Source organism: Corvus moneduloides, chromosome 9 (genome assembly GCF_009650955.1).
Source record: "Corvus moneduloides isolate bCorMon1 chromosome 9, bCorMon1.pri, whole genome shotgun sequence".
Lineage (NCBI taxonomy): Eukaryota > Metazoa > Chordata > Aves > Passeriformes > Corvidae > Corvus > Corvus moneduloides.
In genome coordinates this window covers 32,859,284-32,877,830 of record NC_045484.1, presented here as the reverse complement: position 1 = coordinate 32,877,830, position 18,547 = coordinate 32,859,284, and the positions used below count along the sequence as shown (strand labels likewise).

The following is an 18,547-nucleotide window of genomic DNA, read 5'->3' as shown; positions in this document are numbered from 1 at the left end:
GGAACCCTGTGCCACTCCAGGATCTTGTGGAATCCACAGGCCCTGGGGCACTGTGGGGCCTCCTGGAACCAAGGATCCATTGTGATCCCTGAGGGCCTCGTGGTTCCCAGGGATCCTTGTGACACTGTGGGGCCTCATGGAACCAAAGAGACCCTGGGACAATGTGAGACCTGATGGCAGAAAGGGGGGAACCTGTGACAATGTGGGGCCTCATGGAGCCAAGGCAACCCTGAGACAATGTGGGACCTCACAGCAGGAAGGGGACTCTGTAACAATGTGGGGCCTCGTGGAACCAAGGACCATTGTGACACCACAAGGGCTCATGGCACCAGAGGGATCCTGTGACACTGTGCGACCTCGTGGCCCAAAGGAGAACCTGTGACACTGTGGGGCCTCAGGGAATCAAGGGGACTCAGAGACACGGGGGGGGCTCCTGGTTCTCAGTCTCTTCTGACACTTGTCTCCATCTACACAGAAGCCAAACAGGGCAGCCTGAGCCTCTGCATCCAGAATATTCCTGTCTCCATGGCAGGATGCTCCTGCTCCCAGTGGTGCTGTGTGTTCCCTCTGCTCCCTGGGGGAATTGCATCCTACAAGAGACACAGCGAGCACTCTGGTACCTGACACCACAGGGCAGGGCCTCCTTCTGGGTGGCAGCAGAGACATCTTTCACTCCATCAGAATGCTCAGAGCCCCGTCCAATGTGTTCTGGAATGTTTCCAGGGACGGGGCATCCACCAGCTCGCTGGGAAATCCGTGCCAGTGTTTCACCACTCTCAGCATCAAGAATTTTCCCTTATCTCTGCTCTGAACCCACTCTCTTTCAGTTGAAAACAATCTCCCCTTGTCAGTTTGACACAGGCCCTACGGAAACATTTCTCCACATGTTTCCGAGGAGGTGCTTTGAAGTCTGAAAGGTCACAATGGGGTGTCCCCACGGCCTTTTCTGCTCCAGGCTGAACATGTCCAACTATCCCAGCCTGTCTCTGTCACAGAGCTGCTCCAGTCCCCCGAGCATCTTGGTGGCCTCCTCTGGAAGTGTTCCACGAGGTCCGAATCTTTCCTGTGCTGAGGACCCTCTTGTCAATTGTTTTTACAGAAGACGCAGCATGGGGCGGCCCCTGCCAGGCCGCTGAGCAGGGACAAGGAGGCACTGAGGCCCCAGGGCTGCAAGGGTCACTTGTCTCCTGCTGGCCTCAGGGCCAGGGCCAGCAGCCGTGGCCAAAGTGCTGCACAAGTTGGCTCTGTCAGGGCCTTGCAGCCGCTGCCCATCCCTCTGCCTTCTGCAGCCCAGGCTGTCCCACGCTGTCCCTGCCCTGCGCCTCTGTCCCTGCAGGCTGTCCTCATCCCCCCGGCTGCCCCACCTTGCCGGCCCCTTCCTTTGCTGGCAGCTCTGTGTCCTGCCTGCCTCTGCCTGGGCACACAAAGCCTTGGGCTGCTCCAGACTCCTTCTGGGGGACGTGTTGCAGCACAGCACTTCCCTGGGAGGGAAAGACCTTTCTCCTGGTGTCCAGTCTGGAGCTGCCCAGCTGCCCTTGGTGCCATTATTTCTTTGTCAGGCTGTTTTATACAATGAAGAAAAGCTCCTCCATCTTTGAAACCTCCCTTCAAGCCCTCCCAGGCTACTTCTCTTCTGTCCTCAGTCTCCACAGAACTGAGCCCAGGGCCCTCAGCCTCCACCTGCTGGTTTTGTGATGAGGCCTCCAAAGCCCATCTTGGGAGATTTTTGGGTTCTCTCGAAGGTCTTTGAAAACGGAAACATAGTGATCGAGGTCCAAGGAAAATGGAGTGTTATTTTTTCCCAAACCTTGCAGTGACAGAACAAGGGGCAATAGCTTTAAACTGAATGAGGGGGAATTTAGATTTGATCTAAGGAAGAAATATTTTACAGTGAGAGTGGCACAGAAGTGCAACCGTGCAAGCCAGAGAGCGATGCTCCATCCCAAAATTCTTCAAGATCAGGAGGTTTGTGCCAACCCCTCCACTCCCCAAGGATGGAATTCCTGTTGTGGGGGTTCTCTGATGTGCTGCGTGACCTCACAATGCTTCTGGCCAGAATGTCTGCTGGGGGCCAGCCAGGCTGCTGCAGTGGCAGTGACCTCACAGCCATCACCATTCCAGCCCTGTCCCCTGGGCGTGGCTCTCCCCTTTCCTCTGTCCTGGTCTTGTCTCTGCAGGGATGAGTGGTTTTGTGATGAACACCTTGTCCCCAAGATATTCCTGAGACCAATCATTTGTCAGTCAGGCCCATGTCACAGCAGTGACCTCATTTTCAACTCGCTCAACTCCTCATCTCTGCTGGAGCCCACATTGAGCAGCCAAAGCCAGCCCCTGCTCTGGCCTTTCCCTCTGCCTTGCCCCAGGGCCTGACAGAGCCACGCTGCCGCAGGTGACCTTGAGGTTGTGCAGGGCTCAGGCACAAGGGCTGTGCCAGACTCAGTGCTCAGCTCACACTCTGTGGGGTGGAGCAGAGCCCAGCCAGAATCACCCCCTGAAGCAGCAGCTCTGCCGTGCTGGCCACTGGGCCGGCTTGGCCAGGGAGGCTTCTGGCCATGCCCTGCAAGGAGCTGCTGCTGCCAAGGTGCTTTTGGTGTCTCAGGCTCTCCCTGGCACAGCTCCCACTCCGGCACTCTGCACTGAGGCCTTCAATGTGTTGGGCTGGCCTGGGGCTTCTCCTGCAGCAGGGTCTGCCCTGGTCATGGCACAGGAAAGGCAGTTCCTGCTGGAGCAGGAGGCTCTGCCTGGAATGGGCTCAAACAGCTCCAACAAGGCCCTGTTTGCAGAGCCCCCAGTGGGGAATGCAGAAGGGAGGTCCCGCTGCTTTTGGGGTGAAGAATGCAGAACCCAACCTGACTCCTCCATTTCAAAGTTCAACATCCTGAGAGGGAGCTGCAGCTGTGGCAGAGCTGGTAAAATCCCTGAAGAAAGGAACAACCAACCAAGTGACGCCACTGAGAGCTTCTCCAGAGCTGTGGAGTTGGCACAGCCTGGGCACATCTGACTGACAGGGCAGCACGTCAGACTAGAAAAGCCCCGTCCCAAATTTTAACGGCAACGTCTTCTGACATTTCCCTTCTTGGGGGTGGTGGAGATCCCTCCCTGGAGTGGGGACACTCCTCAAGGTCACTGCTCAAGGCCGAGTCACAGAGATTTGCCTACGGTCATTGATCTGGGTGAGTGACATCAATCTCTGCTTAAGGACTGGTTTTGCTTTAATACAAGTGCTTCAAAATTGCGTCCTAGAGCACTAGATTGTAATAGTTGTTATAGCTCCTATACTGTGCAGTAAATAATTCTGATTAAGATCTTTTTCTCTAATCATGAGGGTAATCAATTAGATCTGTATTTATATAAATAGATCTGGTTTGCTGTTACTCATCCTGTGGGACAATTTGCATAAAGCTTCAATTCCACCTGTCCAATCCTTGCCAAATAAACATAAACCCTTGCCAAAATCTGGGGCTGGGATTGGATCCGGCCGTTCCCAGGCTCCCCTCACTGAAGGAGTTTAGAAAGCCTGGGGGTCCTGGAGGGATTTGGGGATCTATGGGGAGTGTTTGGGGGTCCCTGCTGCACCTCATGACCCAATGGCAGCTTCTCTAATAAACTTTGCCTGAAGCTCCCACTCTGCCCATGGCAGGAACGTGTCTGTGACATCCCGGCTCTAGGGCAGCCTGGGGACTCCTGGATGTCACCATGGAACCCCTGGGAGTGTCCGTCACCTCACGGTTCTTTAGGAGCACGGGGATTTCACCACTGGACTCCTGTCACTGACTGTGACATCCCGGCTCCTTGTCAGCATACAGACACGTCTGTTGTCACCATGGAGCCCCTGTGAGTATGTGTGAGCTCATGGCCCTTTGGAAGAAGACACCCTTTGCATTTCACATGAAACCCCTGTGACCGGGTCTTTAGCAGCCCAGAGACCCCTGAGATGTCACTGTGGAGCCCCTGCGCTTGTCTGTGAGCTCTCAGCTTCTGAGCCGGCTGAAGACAACTGTGATGTCACCGTGGAGTCCCTGTGGCTGTGTATGACTAATGCATCTTTAGGAGCCTAGAGACCCCTGGGATATCACCGTGGAGCCTCTGTCACTGCCAGTGACCTCGTGGCTCTTTAGCAGCCTGGGGACTCTTGGAATGTCACCGTGGAGCCCTTGTGAGTACCTGTGACAGATCAATGCCCCAGCAACATGAAGTCCCCTGGGATGTCACCATGCAATGGCTTTGACTGCCTCTGACCCCATGGCTTTTTATCATCCCAGGAAAAGCCTGGGATGTCACCATGGAACCCCTTTGACTGCTTGTGCTGTGGTTTAGGAATGATATTCCCCCATTTCATGCTCCTACTAAAACCGCGGCGCCTCTCACTCCCCTACTGCCTCCCATGGAAAGCACAAAAGACAAAGATCCTGGGCTGGGATAAGAACAATTTACTGGGAACAGCAATGAGATAAGGAACAAACAGGAACAGCAACAATATTGATAACAGAAGGGATAAGACAAAGAAGTTACTTACAGGGAAAACTGCAACACCACCAACCCTGCCCCTGTGTTCACCCAGGTGCCTGTGGAAAACCAGAATAAGGAGATCACCATCCAGGTGTCTTCCCAATGTGGATCACCAGGAATGTGGGTCACCAGGTCTCTTTGCAAAGTGGGTTCTCGGATGGGGAATGAAGTTGGGGCAGCAGACAAAGCTTTTCCTGTGGTTGGGGCGGTCCCAGGGCTTCCTTTACCGGTGGCTCCGTCGGTGTTTAGTCAAGTGAGAGCTCTGGATGAAGCTCTTCCCACACTCAGGACACTTGTAGGGCCTCTCCCCAGTGTGGATGCGCTGATGGGGGACGAGGCTAGAGTTGCGGCAGAAGCCCTTCCCACAGTCGGGGCAGCGGAAGGGCCTCTCGTCTGTGTGAATCCGCTGATGCAGGAGGAGTTTGGAGCTGTCCCGACACCTCTTGCCACACTCGGGACACTCGTAGGGCTTCTCCCCGGTGTGGATCCTCTGGTGGTGAATCAGGGCCAAGCTCCTGCTGAACCTCTTCCCACATTCCCCACACTTGTAGGGCCGTTCCCCTGTGTGGGTCATCTGGTGGCGGATCAGGCTGGAGCTGACATTGAAGTCCTTCCCACATTCCAAGCACTTGTAGGGCCGTTCCCCGGTATGGATCCTCTCATGGCGGATCAGGTCAGACTTCCAGCGGAAGCTCTTCCCACATTCACCACACTCATAGGGCTTCTCCCTATCATGAAGCTGCTCATGGACCACCAGGTCTGAGCTCTGGCTGGAGCTCCAGCTGCCATCCCGGCACAGGGTGGGTCTTTCCGCCTTGGAGCACCCTGGCCTGGGTTTGGAGCCCCTCTTTGTGTGGGATCTTTGGGGCTTCACCTTCCCGTTGGATTCCTGTGGCGTGGAGCCACTCAAAACGACCTCTTCCACAAGACTCTGTCGGGGGAATTTGCCCTTCCTGGTCTCCATCCTCAGCTCATTGTCTGGAGGAGGAAGAACAAAGAGAGGATGGGATTTGCTTCCATGTCAGAGGGAAGGGGAAGGAGATCCCCCAGTTCATCTTTGGCAGGATGGCATCGGCAGCAGGGTTGTCCTGCAGCCAGGGGTGATGCTGGGCTGAGAGATGGAGCAGAAGAGAGGGGGAAAGGGGCAGTGACTTCCGCCTCACCTGTCTGGCTGTCCTGGGGCATCTTCCTCTTCCTCACAGCTTTCTCCTCCATCCGGCCAAGGTTTGGGAATGGGAACTCCTGCAATGGGGAAAAACAAGGTGTGAGCGCATTGGGTTGGGCGTTCCTCCTGCCCAAGTCCATCTCTAGAAGTCACCGGGCCTCTGGTGTCCATAAAAACCTCCAAAACACCAAGATCAAAAGCAGTTCAAAAGCAGCCTCCTGCGAGTTCCCCCTCTCTGGTCCCTCTACTTTGAGCTTCTGGGGGCTCCCTCCTGTCCCAGCTGCTGGGGGTCCTGAATGTATTGGGTTTCCCCCACCTGCTTGGTCCCCACCCACCCCAGGCTGCCTGGGATCCCTGGAATTCCAAGGCTCCCTCCACTTTGGTCTCCAAACTTGGAGATCCTTTGTGTCCCTCTTCTCTGGCATCCCCTCACTTAGGAATGCTGGGGGGCTTTGGGAGTCCTGGGGTCCCTTCTCCCCTTATTCTCTGCTTCAGGGAGCCAGGGCTCCAAGGCATCCCCCCTTTCCCACTTGAGGGTCCTGGCAATCCTTGAGGTCCCCCCTCTCTGAGGTCCCCACTTCAGGGTGCAGGCAATCACAGGGTTCACCCTCTCCAGATTCCCTCTCCTCCAGGTTGCTGGGGTTCCCCCAGTCCCGATATTGTTCCTCTCTGCTCTCCTCACTCTGCGGGTCCCAAGGTGCCCCTGCTCTGGCTCTTCTGGGGGGTCCCACAACCCCCTGGCTCTGGGCTGAAAGCAGCAGTGCCTGACCCAGGAAGGCCAACTCTCACTGCGGGGTCGGGACCTGGCATCCCCCCGCCCACCTTGGGGGCTCTGCTGGCAGCAGCTACCAGGACTGCCAGAAAAACCCTTCCTGGGGACACCCCAGCATCCCCCAGAGGATCTTTTTGCCTCAGCTTTGGAGTCCTGCAAGCTCCAAACAGCCCCTCCCAAAAAACACTGCGCTGCTTTTACGGGAAACTGGCAGGAGAAATGAACCCGGCTCAACCACCTCAAGAGAGATTTCCCGTCGGGTTTACAATTCATTAAAGAGATTACAATAAACACAGCAATCAAGAGAAAACGGGTTTTAAGCCACAAAGACTGAGTACAACCTGGCACCGTGCTGGTCAGAGTGATGGTGGAGATCCTACCACGTGGTGGTCACAGTCTTGTCAAAAGTGCTGGTCCTGTGGAAGTTCTGCTCCTCCTCTGGATCCCTTGAGCAGCAGTGGTTTCCTAGTTCCCCCAAGCCAGGTTTTATATGCTCAGGTTCAGGTGGAAATGCTCAGTACCTCCCCCAGGTCAGGGAGGTTCACAATGGAATGATGTCATTCTCTGAGTCACAGGATATTTTGGGAGTCCTTGATTGTCTAAGTCCTTGCAGCTGCCCATTCTGCTGGTTGATAATGACCAATTAGCAGAGAAGTCCCCTCAGGCTGGATGTGACTGCTGGTTGTTGTGGGTTTGTTTTTCTTTTCAGGAATTTTGTCCCATCTGAAAGGAAGAGGATGTGAGGGCAGGGGGTTGCCCAGGAGACAATCAGGGGCAATTAGGAAACCAAAGAAATGGCCACGCCTCCTCACATACCATGGTGATGGCTCAGCCAGAGAAACCAGAGTTTGGAAGTGGTGGCTGGGGAGTGAGCTCTCTGGCTGGGGGGTTGGTTCTCAGCAATCGCAGAGATAGCATGAGAGGTTGGGGGCAAACCGAGACTTTGCTGATGTGTGGGGTCTGGGCTCTGCCCCCTTTGCTCGGCAATCGGAGGCACAGCGGTCACCTGTGGTGCTCGCAGTGGGTGCCTGTCCTTACCAAGATGGGGCTGCGCCGTGCCTTGCTCTTGGCGTCTGCCCTCTTGTTTTACTGCTTCTCCTGGCTGCCAACACCAACTGCTGCTCAATCAGATCTGCTGCCTTCACCACTTCTGCCAGCTGCCGGTGAGTGACGCTGAGGTCCAGTGCTGCCTGATGGGACCTGCCTGCCTTTGCTGTTTGCTGCCCGCTGCCGGGGTTGGTGCTGAGACACATTGCTGTCCCGTGAGGCTGCAAAAGGAGAGCTGTCCCCTGTCCCCTCTTGCCCCAGCTGCCACTGCCAGCTGGAGAGGCTGCTGCATGGAGTTACCGAGGAAGCTGCCGCTGCTGCATCGCGTGAGCAAGAATGCTGAGAAGCGTGGAAGAAAGCTGATTACACAGGATCTGAAAACAGGAAAGGCGTCCTGTTTGTCAGGCTGCAAGCCTTGAGAAAAGAATGACAAACTGTCAAGACAACAGATTTATTAGGGGACTGTAACTGGTTTTTGAGCGAGCAGCTAAAACAGTTTCTCACACTCCAAAGTATGAACGCTCTCTAACTTTACAATAAACCCGATTCACTTACACCTACCTTGTGTCTCTCGCATCCATACATCACAATACCCAACCCGTCATCCTTCATGCTCAAGTACAAGATGGCATCACAGGTACATGCAGGTAAGTGCAGCCATTCCTTGAGGGTTGATCAAACTTTTAGGTCAAGGGCCTCGAGGAACCCTGCTTTCAGCTCTGAATGGTCAGCCAGGTAGGTCACTTGAGGGATGGTATATGTTTTTGGGCTATCCATTTTTTGATTCCTAGAGTTTGAAGAGGGACTTTACCAATTCACTGTAACCAGAATGTGAGTTTTGTAGATAGGATGCATTTTGCTACACCAATCCAAGGGTCAATCTGCAGGCCCAGATCTTTTTCAGAGTCACCGGGGCCAGTCATGTTCAGGACTGTGCCGGTGATGGTCCAAGCAGTGCAGTTGTTGATGCTAGAAGAGTCCTTTGTTTGCTTGATGGAAAAGCCGTGGCACTGTTCCCCTTGTGTTTTGAGACCGGGGAGATTGCAGAAGGTCTCTAATATCTTGATGTTCTGCTTCATGTTTTCCCAGGAATCGCTCAATAGGACCAGATCGTCTGCAAATGCCATCGCTGTGACGCTGTTCATTCCCCAGTGGTACCCTTTGCCACTCTCTTCCAGCTTGCAAAAGGCAACATTGGGTTGCCCTGTTTGACTCACACCTGGATCTGGATGTGGTCTGTCTGTGTTCTCTTTGTGGTGATATATGTACGGATGTTCTCATACATATTGCTCACCAAGCTGATGACATGAGGCTCCACTTCCCTTTGCTGCAGACCATGTAGAATGTGCTGGTGGCTGACGGTGTCAAAAGCCTTAGTGATGTCCACAAATACAACCCCCAGCGGTTTGTGATATTTTTTGGCAGATCAAATTACTGTTTGCAGGAGTTTCACATTTTCAGAGCATCCTGCCATTCTGATAAAGCCTCTTTGCCTTGGGTTGAGGGAGCATACTTTAGTCAACCTTGCTGTTAATATTCTGGAGAACAGTCTTAGAAGGATGGAGCCAATCATGATGGGTCTCCAGTTATTAATGTCTTGGAAATGTTCTGGTTTGGTTGACTTTGGTGTTAATACAGTCCTGCATCCCCTCACCATGTCCGAGATTTTACCTGATGTTAACCAAAGGTTGAATATCTCCATGGTCTGGGCAAACTCAGGGTCTGTCTTCTCGAGGTCCTTTAGGGTAATCCCGTCTGGATCAGGAGCTCAGCTTTTGCTCATCTCCTGCACGTTCTTCTCAGTTTCTCTGGCTGTAATTAAGTCCCTGGAAGCGCTATTGTCAGCTTTCCCATTGAATTTGCAAGTTCCCAAGGCTCTTAAACTTTCCAGGTGTTTCCCATCTGTCTTTAAATGCCACACAAATGTCACTGGGTAGAATTTTGCAGGACAGGCATTCAATGTCATGCAGAGTAATCTTGGCTGATTTCCCCCAATCTAGATGGAATAGGTGCTGGAAGTGCACCTCTCCTGATTGCTCTCTTAGTCAGCCACTTCTGGCAAGGTCTTCAGGAGTTTTCTTCCTGGGTCCCTGCTTTGTTCTTATCTCGGGCTGATGTTCTTATCTCGGGCTGATGTTCTTATCTGGCTTATCATATTGATGCATCTGAAGCAGCCCTGGGCTGACTCATTGACCAGTGATGTCATCTGCTGGCCATTAAGTACCTGCTTGAATGCCCATGGGAAGGAGTTGAGTTTCCCAGCTGAAAGACTTTGACTGAAAGTTCTCTGATAATGGGCCCGCAGCTGCCCCTCCCTCTGCTGGTTGATGTTCCCAGCTGTTCCTCCTCATTATCTGGCCAATGACTCATGCCAGGTTCTGTTCCCATGCCCACAGCTGGTTCCCTGGGCAGCAATCTCCTCTTATCACTCATCTGCTTCCCTGTCTTGGACAGAATGTGTTTGGCAATGAGTTTACTGATGGTTTTGTTTCCCCAAAACTGAGCCTTCAACCTTATCAGCAGATGCTCTTCCTCCTTAGACCAACACCTTTTGTGGGTGAAACATGGATTTAAAAGAAACATAAAGAGTTTAGTTATAGGCTAGCTGTGTTGCAATTAGTTAGAAGAGGAAGGAATTTGGGCCCAGCTAGAGTTAATTAAAATGGTTAAGAGAGCTGGACCTGAAACAGTTTTCAAGATGTTAGGAATTGCTTATGGAATAGTTGCTGATCTGTCATTTGTATGTTTGCTTAGCTGTGCTTAGAATGAGGAACAGAAACATTGATAAGTTGGTCTGGGGAACAAGGGCAATTACCAATTTCCTCCCTCTGTGGGAACCTATTCAAAAGTCACGCGAGAAGAAACGTAGAGGCCACTGAAGTAATTAGGATTGTTAAAGTTCAGAAAGGCAAAAAGGTCAAAATGAGGCAGATGAGCTTACTTCATCTCTTTTAGGACCACTCACCCAATTCAAGACCACCGACTCAATTCAGAACACACACTACACATGCTTAATGGCATTTAAGCTCATTTCCATACAAAGTGGAGAACGGGAGGTGTTAATATTATGAATATGCACTTGTATTTTGGATAGTCATAATTTCTGTAAATAAAAAGCTTTCTGTTTGCTTGTATCGGGGCCCTGTGTCTTGGGGAGCTATGCCACGCAGTGCCTGGCACCAAATAAAACATACACTTGCTAACTCTAAACTGTTAGAGAGTTTTTGTCCATCTCAGTTGGATATGGATATTAGATTGATATTCATATTTTGGTAAATCAGGGCTCCTAAGGCAGAGGTCTCCTTCCAGTGGGAAGCAAGGATCTTTGCCTGATTCCCTGAGAAGAGGGCATGCCCATCCTTTGTGCTGTCCCAGGCTGATTTTTGCTTTGAACTCAAGTCCACATACCTCACAGATCTACTCCCCAGTTGGAGCCGTTTTGACCGTTGCCCTGCATTTGGGAAAATGACAAGAAATACTGTGAAAACTACTCTTTTCTCTCTCACACTTACTCCATCGAAAATGTCAAATCCTCCTTTTCCCGTGGGCTCTTTCAGGTGTTCAACCAAGCCAAGCACACGGTCCGCCTGGGTTCCACACCATGGATATGGTGGATTGCTGTCAGGGAATAGTCAGCGTTGGAATGTCCTCTGGAGTCCGATTCACGCTGTTCCCTGGTGTGGGTGGGGATGTTGCTGGCAGGTTGTTCTCCAGCTCAGGAGGCAATGTTTCCAATGTTCCTTCCCTCTCCTTGCTGCTTTTTCCCCAGTTGGTTAGTACAAAAAGTCTCAGGAGATAGCTGTCTTCTCCCACACTTGGTTGAGGTTTAAGATGTTCTTACACCTCCCATAGCCTGGGAAAACCCTCCCAAACCGTAGGAAAACAAACACACTCCTTAGTGTCAAACACACCCGATGTGTAAAACTCCAGTGTCAGCAGTTCAAATGCATTTTCTGCTAAGTTAGGGAGGCCAGATGGTAAATTTAGAGAGCACAGGTCAGCCCTGTTTTTACACAAGGAATCTAGATTAAAAGTTTTAGATGCCAGGTGCAGCCAATCAAAATGGGAAGTTTGGGTGCCGGTCAATGCCTGGTACAGGCGTATCGATGGACACATTTTAGAGATCCGGATAGTTAAAGTGTCCAAAATTTTCGGAGAGGAGGAATAAGATCGGCAGTAGACCCCTCAATAAATTACCGGATCTTGCCAGGCACAAATCCCTGGGCCAGAATTCGGGTAAAAAGCTGCACGGTCCTTACATAAAATTTGTTTAACAGTTTAGCAGGAGATTGTGGACTGGAGATTCCAATGATACCATGCTGGGGCAGAAGTCGGCTTCGTTACACTTCAAAGGGCATACAGTGGTACCATGAGGAGGAGCGACCTTTGCAGCAGTGCCCACTTCGTAACAGGTATCTCCTCAGAAGATGGTAGTTACGCTGGCCGCTTACCCGCGCTGCATTGAATTTCTTCACTTTGACATTCAGAGCACTGGGCAGAAATCACATGGCGTCAACACCCGCCTCGGGCCTTCACGATGCTTTGTTTTAATTAAACAGTCGGATTCCCCTGGTCCACACCAGTTCTAAGCTGGCTGCTTGGCGCCGGCCGAGGCGGGGCGCCGGCCTGGGGACCCCATCCGGGGACCCTCTGCTGCGCGATTGGACCAGGTGGGGAAAACCATGTCCTGTCCCTCTCCAGTGGCATGAGGAGATGATGATCATCCCTGGAGGAATTGCCTGATCCCCTGTGAGCCCTGGGCCTTTTTCCTCAAATGCTCAATAAACCTCTTCAGCAAATTTACACTCCGTGTCCAGGTCTCTGTGTCCGTGTGTGTTTTCCAAAGGAAATTCCCCCAAATCTCCAAGAAGTTGATCCCAGAGGTGTTGTCCTGTCCCCGTGACCATCTGCAAATCCTGTCACTGTCTCACTGTCCCCTCCACACATCTCTGAGCCTGCTGGCACCTCCCAGGTTTGCTCTGAACTCCTCCCTCCTGCTCCACACCACCAGGTGTTTCCGAGGGTCCTTTCCCAAATAGGGCCACAGGAGGATTTTCTGCCAGGGCAGAAGTGAGACCTGTGGGATTTGGTCAGACAGTTTAAAACATGACCATTTCTAAATGCTGGAAATCCAGAGGCTCCAAAAAAGAAGTCTGCAGTTGGAATGGTCCATTATCCTCTCTCTTCCCGCTGCTCAGCTGGCCAAGCCCAACTCCAGAGGAGCAGATCATGGAAAGCAGAGCTGCAGGGAGTGATGGAGACTCATTCGCAGAGAGAGAGGGAGAAAGAGTGAAACAGGGACAAGAATTCCAATTGTTTTCTTGATCACAACCACCACAAACAGCTCTGTACTCAGTGTGCAACGTGCCAGTGCTGAGGCACGCTCCTGGTTTTTCACCACAAATTGCATCATTTTGGAAACTGTCCCTGGATTACAACAAAACCACAGGCCAAAAATTGACTCCGTTTGCTTCCTACATCAGAAATCATTAAACCTCTACCAAGATGTGTTTCCCTGCAGCAGAAAAGGCCGCTTGATTCCCTTTGTGCTGACTTTCTCCTGAGTTCACGACTTCAGATCAACTGAAAGTGTCCCGCTACCACCAAAGGTGGCCGCCAACAACCAGGATCCAACCCCTGAGTCACCATCAAACGCGCTGGATCCGCGCCTTCCGCAGCCCAGCAGCAATTCCTGCCGCTGCCCCCTGCTCTGGGTCAGCCTGACAGGCATGGTTCTGGTGTGTGGGGCCGGCTCCCACAGGACACAGCGCTCAGACCCGCTCTGTGTCCCGCAGCTTGGGCATCTCAGGTGCTGCTCCACAGCTGCGGGGCCTTTCCCACTCTTTTTCCACCAAGGTTCCACCACTGCTGCACTGAATCACAGAATCCCAGAATTAACCAGCTTGGAAAAGATCTGTGAGATCATCCAGTCCAACCTATGACCCAACACCACCTTGTCACCAGACCATGGCAGCGAGTGCCACATCCAGTCTTTCCTTAAATACCTCCAGGGACGGCGACTCCACCACCTCCCTGGGCAGCCCATTCCAATGCCCAATCACCCTTGCTGTGAAGAAACTCTTTCTAATCTCCAGCCTAAACCTCCTCTGCTGCAGCTCAAGGCTGTGTCCTCTTGTCCTGTCTGTGTTCCCTGGGAGAAGAGACCGAGCCCCACCTGGCTGCCCCCTCCTGTCAGGGAGTTGTAGAGAGTGAGAAGGTCCCCCCTGAGCCTCCTCTTCTCCAGGATAAACAACCCCAGCTCCCTCAGCCGCTGCTCACGGGACTTGCATTCCACCGCTGTTCCACTGTTGCTCCGTGGCTGCTGCTGCTGCTGCTGCTGTTCCAGCGCAGCTGCAAAACCTCCCCTGGTGCTGCTCCCACTCCAGTGCTGCTCGTCTGTGACACTGCGGGGCCTCCTGGAACCATGGGGACATTGTGACACCGCGGGGACACGTGGAAGCAAAGGAACCCTGTGCCACTCCAGGATCTTGTGGAATCCACAGGCCCTGGCGCACTGTGGGGCCTCATGAAACCAAGGATTCATTGTGATCCCTGAGGGCCTCGTGGTTCCCAGGGATCCTTGTGACAATGTGGGGCCTCATGGAACCAAAGATCCATTGTGACACTGCAGGGCCTCACGGAACCAAAGGGACCCTGGGACAATGTGAGACCTGATGGCAGAAAGGGGGGAACCTGTGACAATGTGGGGCCTCATGGAGCCAAGGCGACCCTGAGACAATGTGGGACATCACAGCAGAAAGGGGACTCTGTAACAATGTGGGGCCTCGTGGAACCAAGGACCATTGTGACACCACAAGGGCTCATGGCACCAGAGGGATCCTGTGACACTGTGCGACCTCGTGGCCCAAAGGAGAAACCTGTGACACTGTGGGGCCTCAGGGAATCAAGGGGACTCAGAGACACGGTGGGGGCTCCTGGTTCTCAGTCTCTTCTGACACTTGTCTCCATCTACACAGAAGCCAAACAGGGCAGCCTGAGCCTCTGCATCCAGAATATTCCCGTCTCCATGGCAGGATGCTCCTGCTCCCAGTGGTGCTGTGTGTTCCCTCTGCTCCCTGGGGGAATTGCATCCTACAAGAGACACAGCGAGCACTCCGGTACCCGACACCACAGGGCAGGGCCTCCTTCTGGATGGGAGCAGAGACATCTTTCACTCCATCAGAATGCTCAGAGCCCCGTCCAATGTGGTCTGGAATGTTTCCAGGGACAGGGCATCCACCAGCTCACTGGGAAATCTGTGCCAGTGTTTCACCACTCTCAGCATTAGAATTTTCCTTATCTCTGCTCTGAACCCACTCTCTTTCAGTTGAAAACAATCTCCCCTGGGCACAGGCCCCACGGAAACATTTCTCCACATGTTTCCGAGGAGGTGCTTTGAAGTCTGAAAGGTCACACTGGGGTGTCCCCACGGCCTTTTCTGCTCCAGGCTGAACATGTCCAACTATCCCAGCCTGTCTCTGTCACAGAGCTGCTCCAGTCCCCCGAACATCTTGGTGGCCTCCTCTGGAAGTGCTCCACGAGCTCCGAGTCTTTCCTGTGCTGAGGACTCTCTTGTCAATTGTTTTTACAGAAGACGCAGTCGCTAGGAGAGGGGAAACTCATCCTTCCTGAAATGCTGGCACAAGAGCAAGGACGGTTTCTGCAGGACTGAGACACAGCCCCGAGGGAGGCAGGGACATTCCCATGGCGTCCCTGCAGCTGGGGGCCAATCTGCTGGCACTGGGAGCCTCTGTGTGTGTCCAGCTCATTCTCCCACCGCCGTTGGCATGTGATCAGCAGCCGTCCAATGCCATCCCCCTGATTGGCACTGATCTCCAAGGCAGCCTGGAGCTCTCCTGGGCCAACGTTCCCTAATTAGGACCCTGCGGACACTTCCTCAATTCTTGTCCAAACCAACTTCAGCACACCAAAGACGTCACAGCACTTGTCCATGAGGTCAAGAATCCTCCACGGGGACACTCTGCTCTCTCCTCCATGGGGCACAAAGCAGCAACACTCCCAGGGAAAATCTTCCCCCGTGGGCCCTGCGGCTCCTTGGGAAGTTCCAGAGCAAACAGTCAAGGCAGGCACCTGAAATGCTTTCCCAGCATGCCCACAACACATCTCGGATGGATCCACAGTGTCCTTGGGAAAGAGAGAAGCAGAACCCTTCACTAATACCCTGGAACGTCCAACAGGAATCACAGCCATGAACAGCTCTCAGGAACCACTTCTCAGTGGATTTTAACAGCTTGGAAGCCCAAAATGTCTGAATGTCTTCCTGGAGCCTTGGGCCCTGGGCAAACAGGGCTTATCAGAGATGCTGGCAGGGGACCATCATCCCTCCTCCTCCCAGGACACCTCTCTTTGCCCAATTAGCTCCAAGTGGCTGCCTGGGGACAAGCTCCTCTTTCTCCACTTCCCTTGGATGGGCACATCCGACTCAGGTCCAGCACTGGCCTGGGCCCAGGGAACTGCAGAGACTCTCTGTGTGGACAAGGGCCTTTGGGGAGCTGCAGCAAATTGCATCCAGGCACAGTGCTGGAGTTTGAGCCTTACTGGGGATGGGGTCCCTGGCACCCTGCATGTGGAGCAGCTGTGCAGAGCTGGAGCCAGGTGCTCTGTGTGGGCACGGTGGCTGTGGGTGGGACAGGGGGAGGGTCAGGGCAGGACATTTTCCCCTCTGAACTCTGCTCTGGGGCTGGAGGTGGAACTGTTTTGGGGCCTGCGAGGAAAGGGAATGGAGTGGTCTGGCTGTGGGAAGAAGCACACCTGAGCCATTTCCCAAGCCCCAGCCTTGTCTTGGGGTGATCAACATTGCCCAGTGCTCCCCAGTGTCTCCAGTGACTGCAGATCCCAATCACCTGCCTACCCTTGACTCAAAGTCCTCCCACATTCCTGTTTTCCCTGATTCCGGGGTCCTGGAAGAGGGGTCAGTGCCCAGCCCTGTTTTCTCAAAGTGCCTGAGTGGGAATAGGGGCAACTGTGCTGGGACCCAAGAGAGTTTGGGATGGGCTCAGCTCTGGGCTGTCCCACAGGGAAAGCTCTGGGAGGGAAGGGGCAGCAGGAGATGGGGAATCTGGCTGTGGGGGCTGCAGGAGGATGGATTGTGGTGGAGTGGGGGTTGTCCCCACTGGGGATCCATCTGCTTTCAGGTCTGCCATGCACAGGCCACCCTGCATCAGGCAGTCCCAGGAAGCACAAGATGTCTGTCAGGCCCTGGGTAAACAGGGCTTAACAGAGATGCTGGCAAGGATCCAACATCCCTCCTCCTCACAGGACACCTCTGTTTGCCCAGTTAGCTCCAAGTGGCTACCTGGGGACAAGTCCCACATGCCCATGTTCCTCGGGATGTGCACATCCTGCTCAGGGCCAGCACTGGCCTGGGCCCAGGGCCACGGAATTGACCGAGGTGCTCTGGGAGGGCCCAGTGGCTGCAGGTGGGACAGGATTATGGTCAGGCCAGGGCATATTCCCCTCTGGACACTGCTCTATTGCTGGAAATTGAACCAGTTAGGGATCTGCAGGGAAAGGGATATAGGGTTGTCTGGACGTGAGAATTGTCACACCTGAGCCGTTCCCCAAGGCTCAGCCTTGTCTGCAGCTGATCACCACCCCCCAGTGCTCCCCAGTGTCTCCAGCGACTGGAGATCCCAATCACTCACCGGATCACATGTCCCTTGTTTCTCTTGTTCTCCCACACGTTGGGGCTGGTGCTGGGCTCAGCTCTGGGCTGTCCCACAGGGAAAGCTCTGGGAGGGAAGGGGCAGCAGGAGATGGAGGATCTGGCTGTGGGGGCTGCAGGAGGATGGATTGTGGTGGAGTGGGCGCTGTTCTCACATTGGGATCCAGCTGCCTTTGGCTCCCTGCCCTGCAGGCTGAGAGTTGCCCCTGGCAGCTGGCAGATCCCCTGTCCTGGCAAAGACAGGGATGCAGGACGGCTCTGCAGGACAGCGCTGGGCACCCCTGGCTGCACCCCCACCTTCACACCCTGCAGCCATCCCTGGGAGAGGAGGCATTTGGGCTTTTCACAGGGAGAGGGCTGCATTGGAGGGGATCCTGTGGATGTCACCCCAAGACAGGAGACCTCTCAACTCTCCTGACACAACATTTCTGGGTTTCATTTTCTGTCATTCCCTGATCTTATCTCTGCTTCCTGGAGATTTTCCTCCTGGACTTGTTTGCCTGGGCCTTATCTGTCCCTGCCACCACTCACAGACCCCAAATCTCTGTGCACTCTCCTTGACCCTGCAGGAACCTGCCTCTTTGCAGGGCACTGGCTGGGGGCAGTTTCTGTTTGCAGCTTGGAAAAAGGACAGGTCACACTAAGACTGATCACTAAAAGTAAGACTTCAGATGTCTCAGGGACTTGTCAGAATTCATCATACCTTTTATTGATATCCCCTCCCTGCCATTCTCCACTAGTAGGAAACTGAAAACAAAGTCTCAGGAAATGTCCTCATTTTTATCAAAATCCTTGCCTTGGAAATATTCTGGGACAGATCAGAAACCCTCAGCATTGTCAGAGCTTCATGAGCATTTCACTCCCCCTGCACTCGAGATGTTCTGAGCTGTACTCACAGAATCTGTAGACACTGGGATGTTCCAGCTTCAGGAGATCCCTCCAGGAGCTGCAGCGGCCTTGTCCTGCAGCCAGAGGCTTCCTGAGTCAAGAGCTGGCAATGATTCTGCTCCAGCAACTTCTCAGCACCTTTGCAGCCTTGGCTGAGTTTAAGCCCTGTGTGCCTGTGTGCTGTGCCCGGGCTGGCTGCAGGCAGTGCCCCAGCCCTGCTGGGCTGGGCCCAGGAGCTGCTCCTGGCCACAGCTGTCTCTCTGCAGCGCTGCCGCTTGCCAGGAGCCGCCTCTGTGCCAGGAGCCCGGCCCAGCTCAGCAGCACAGACACAGCACAAGGACTCTGATGACCCTCCTGGGGCTTGGTGCTGAGGCCCTGAACATCAGTCCCTGAGAGGGAGCTGAAGAAATCTCTCAAGAATTCAAAGTCACTATCAATCTCCAAAGTTTCCTGAAGTTTTCATGGGTCCCACTGAGGAAGA

At 53.6% G+C, this 18,547-nt stretch overlaps 1 protein-coding gene across 1 annotated transcript in view; it reads right to left on the bottom strand.

The window, feature by feature from the left end:
- Nucleotides 1-4,732: 4,732 nt before the first annotated feature.
- Nucleotides 4,733-18,547, bottom strand: part of LOC116447733 (zinc finger protein 420-like) — a gene marked incomplete at its 5' end in the record, with an annotated part of 109,024 nt that continues 95,209 nt past the window's right edge. The window contains 1 exon segment of the mRNA XM_032117198.1: nucleotides 4,733-5,275. Coding sequence (XP_031973089.1) covers nucleotides 4,733-5,275 — 543 coding nt within the window.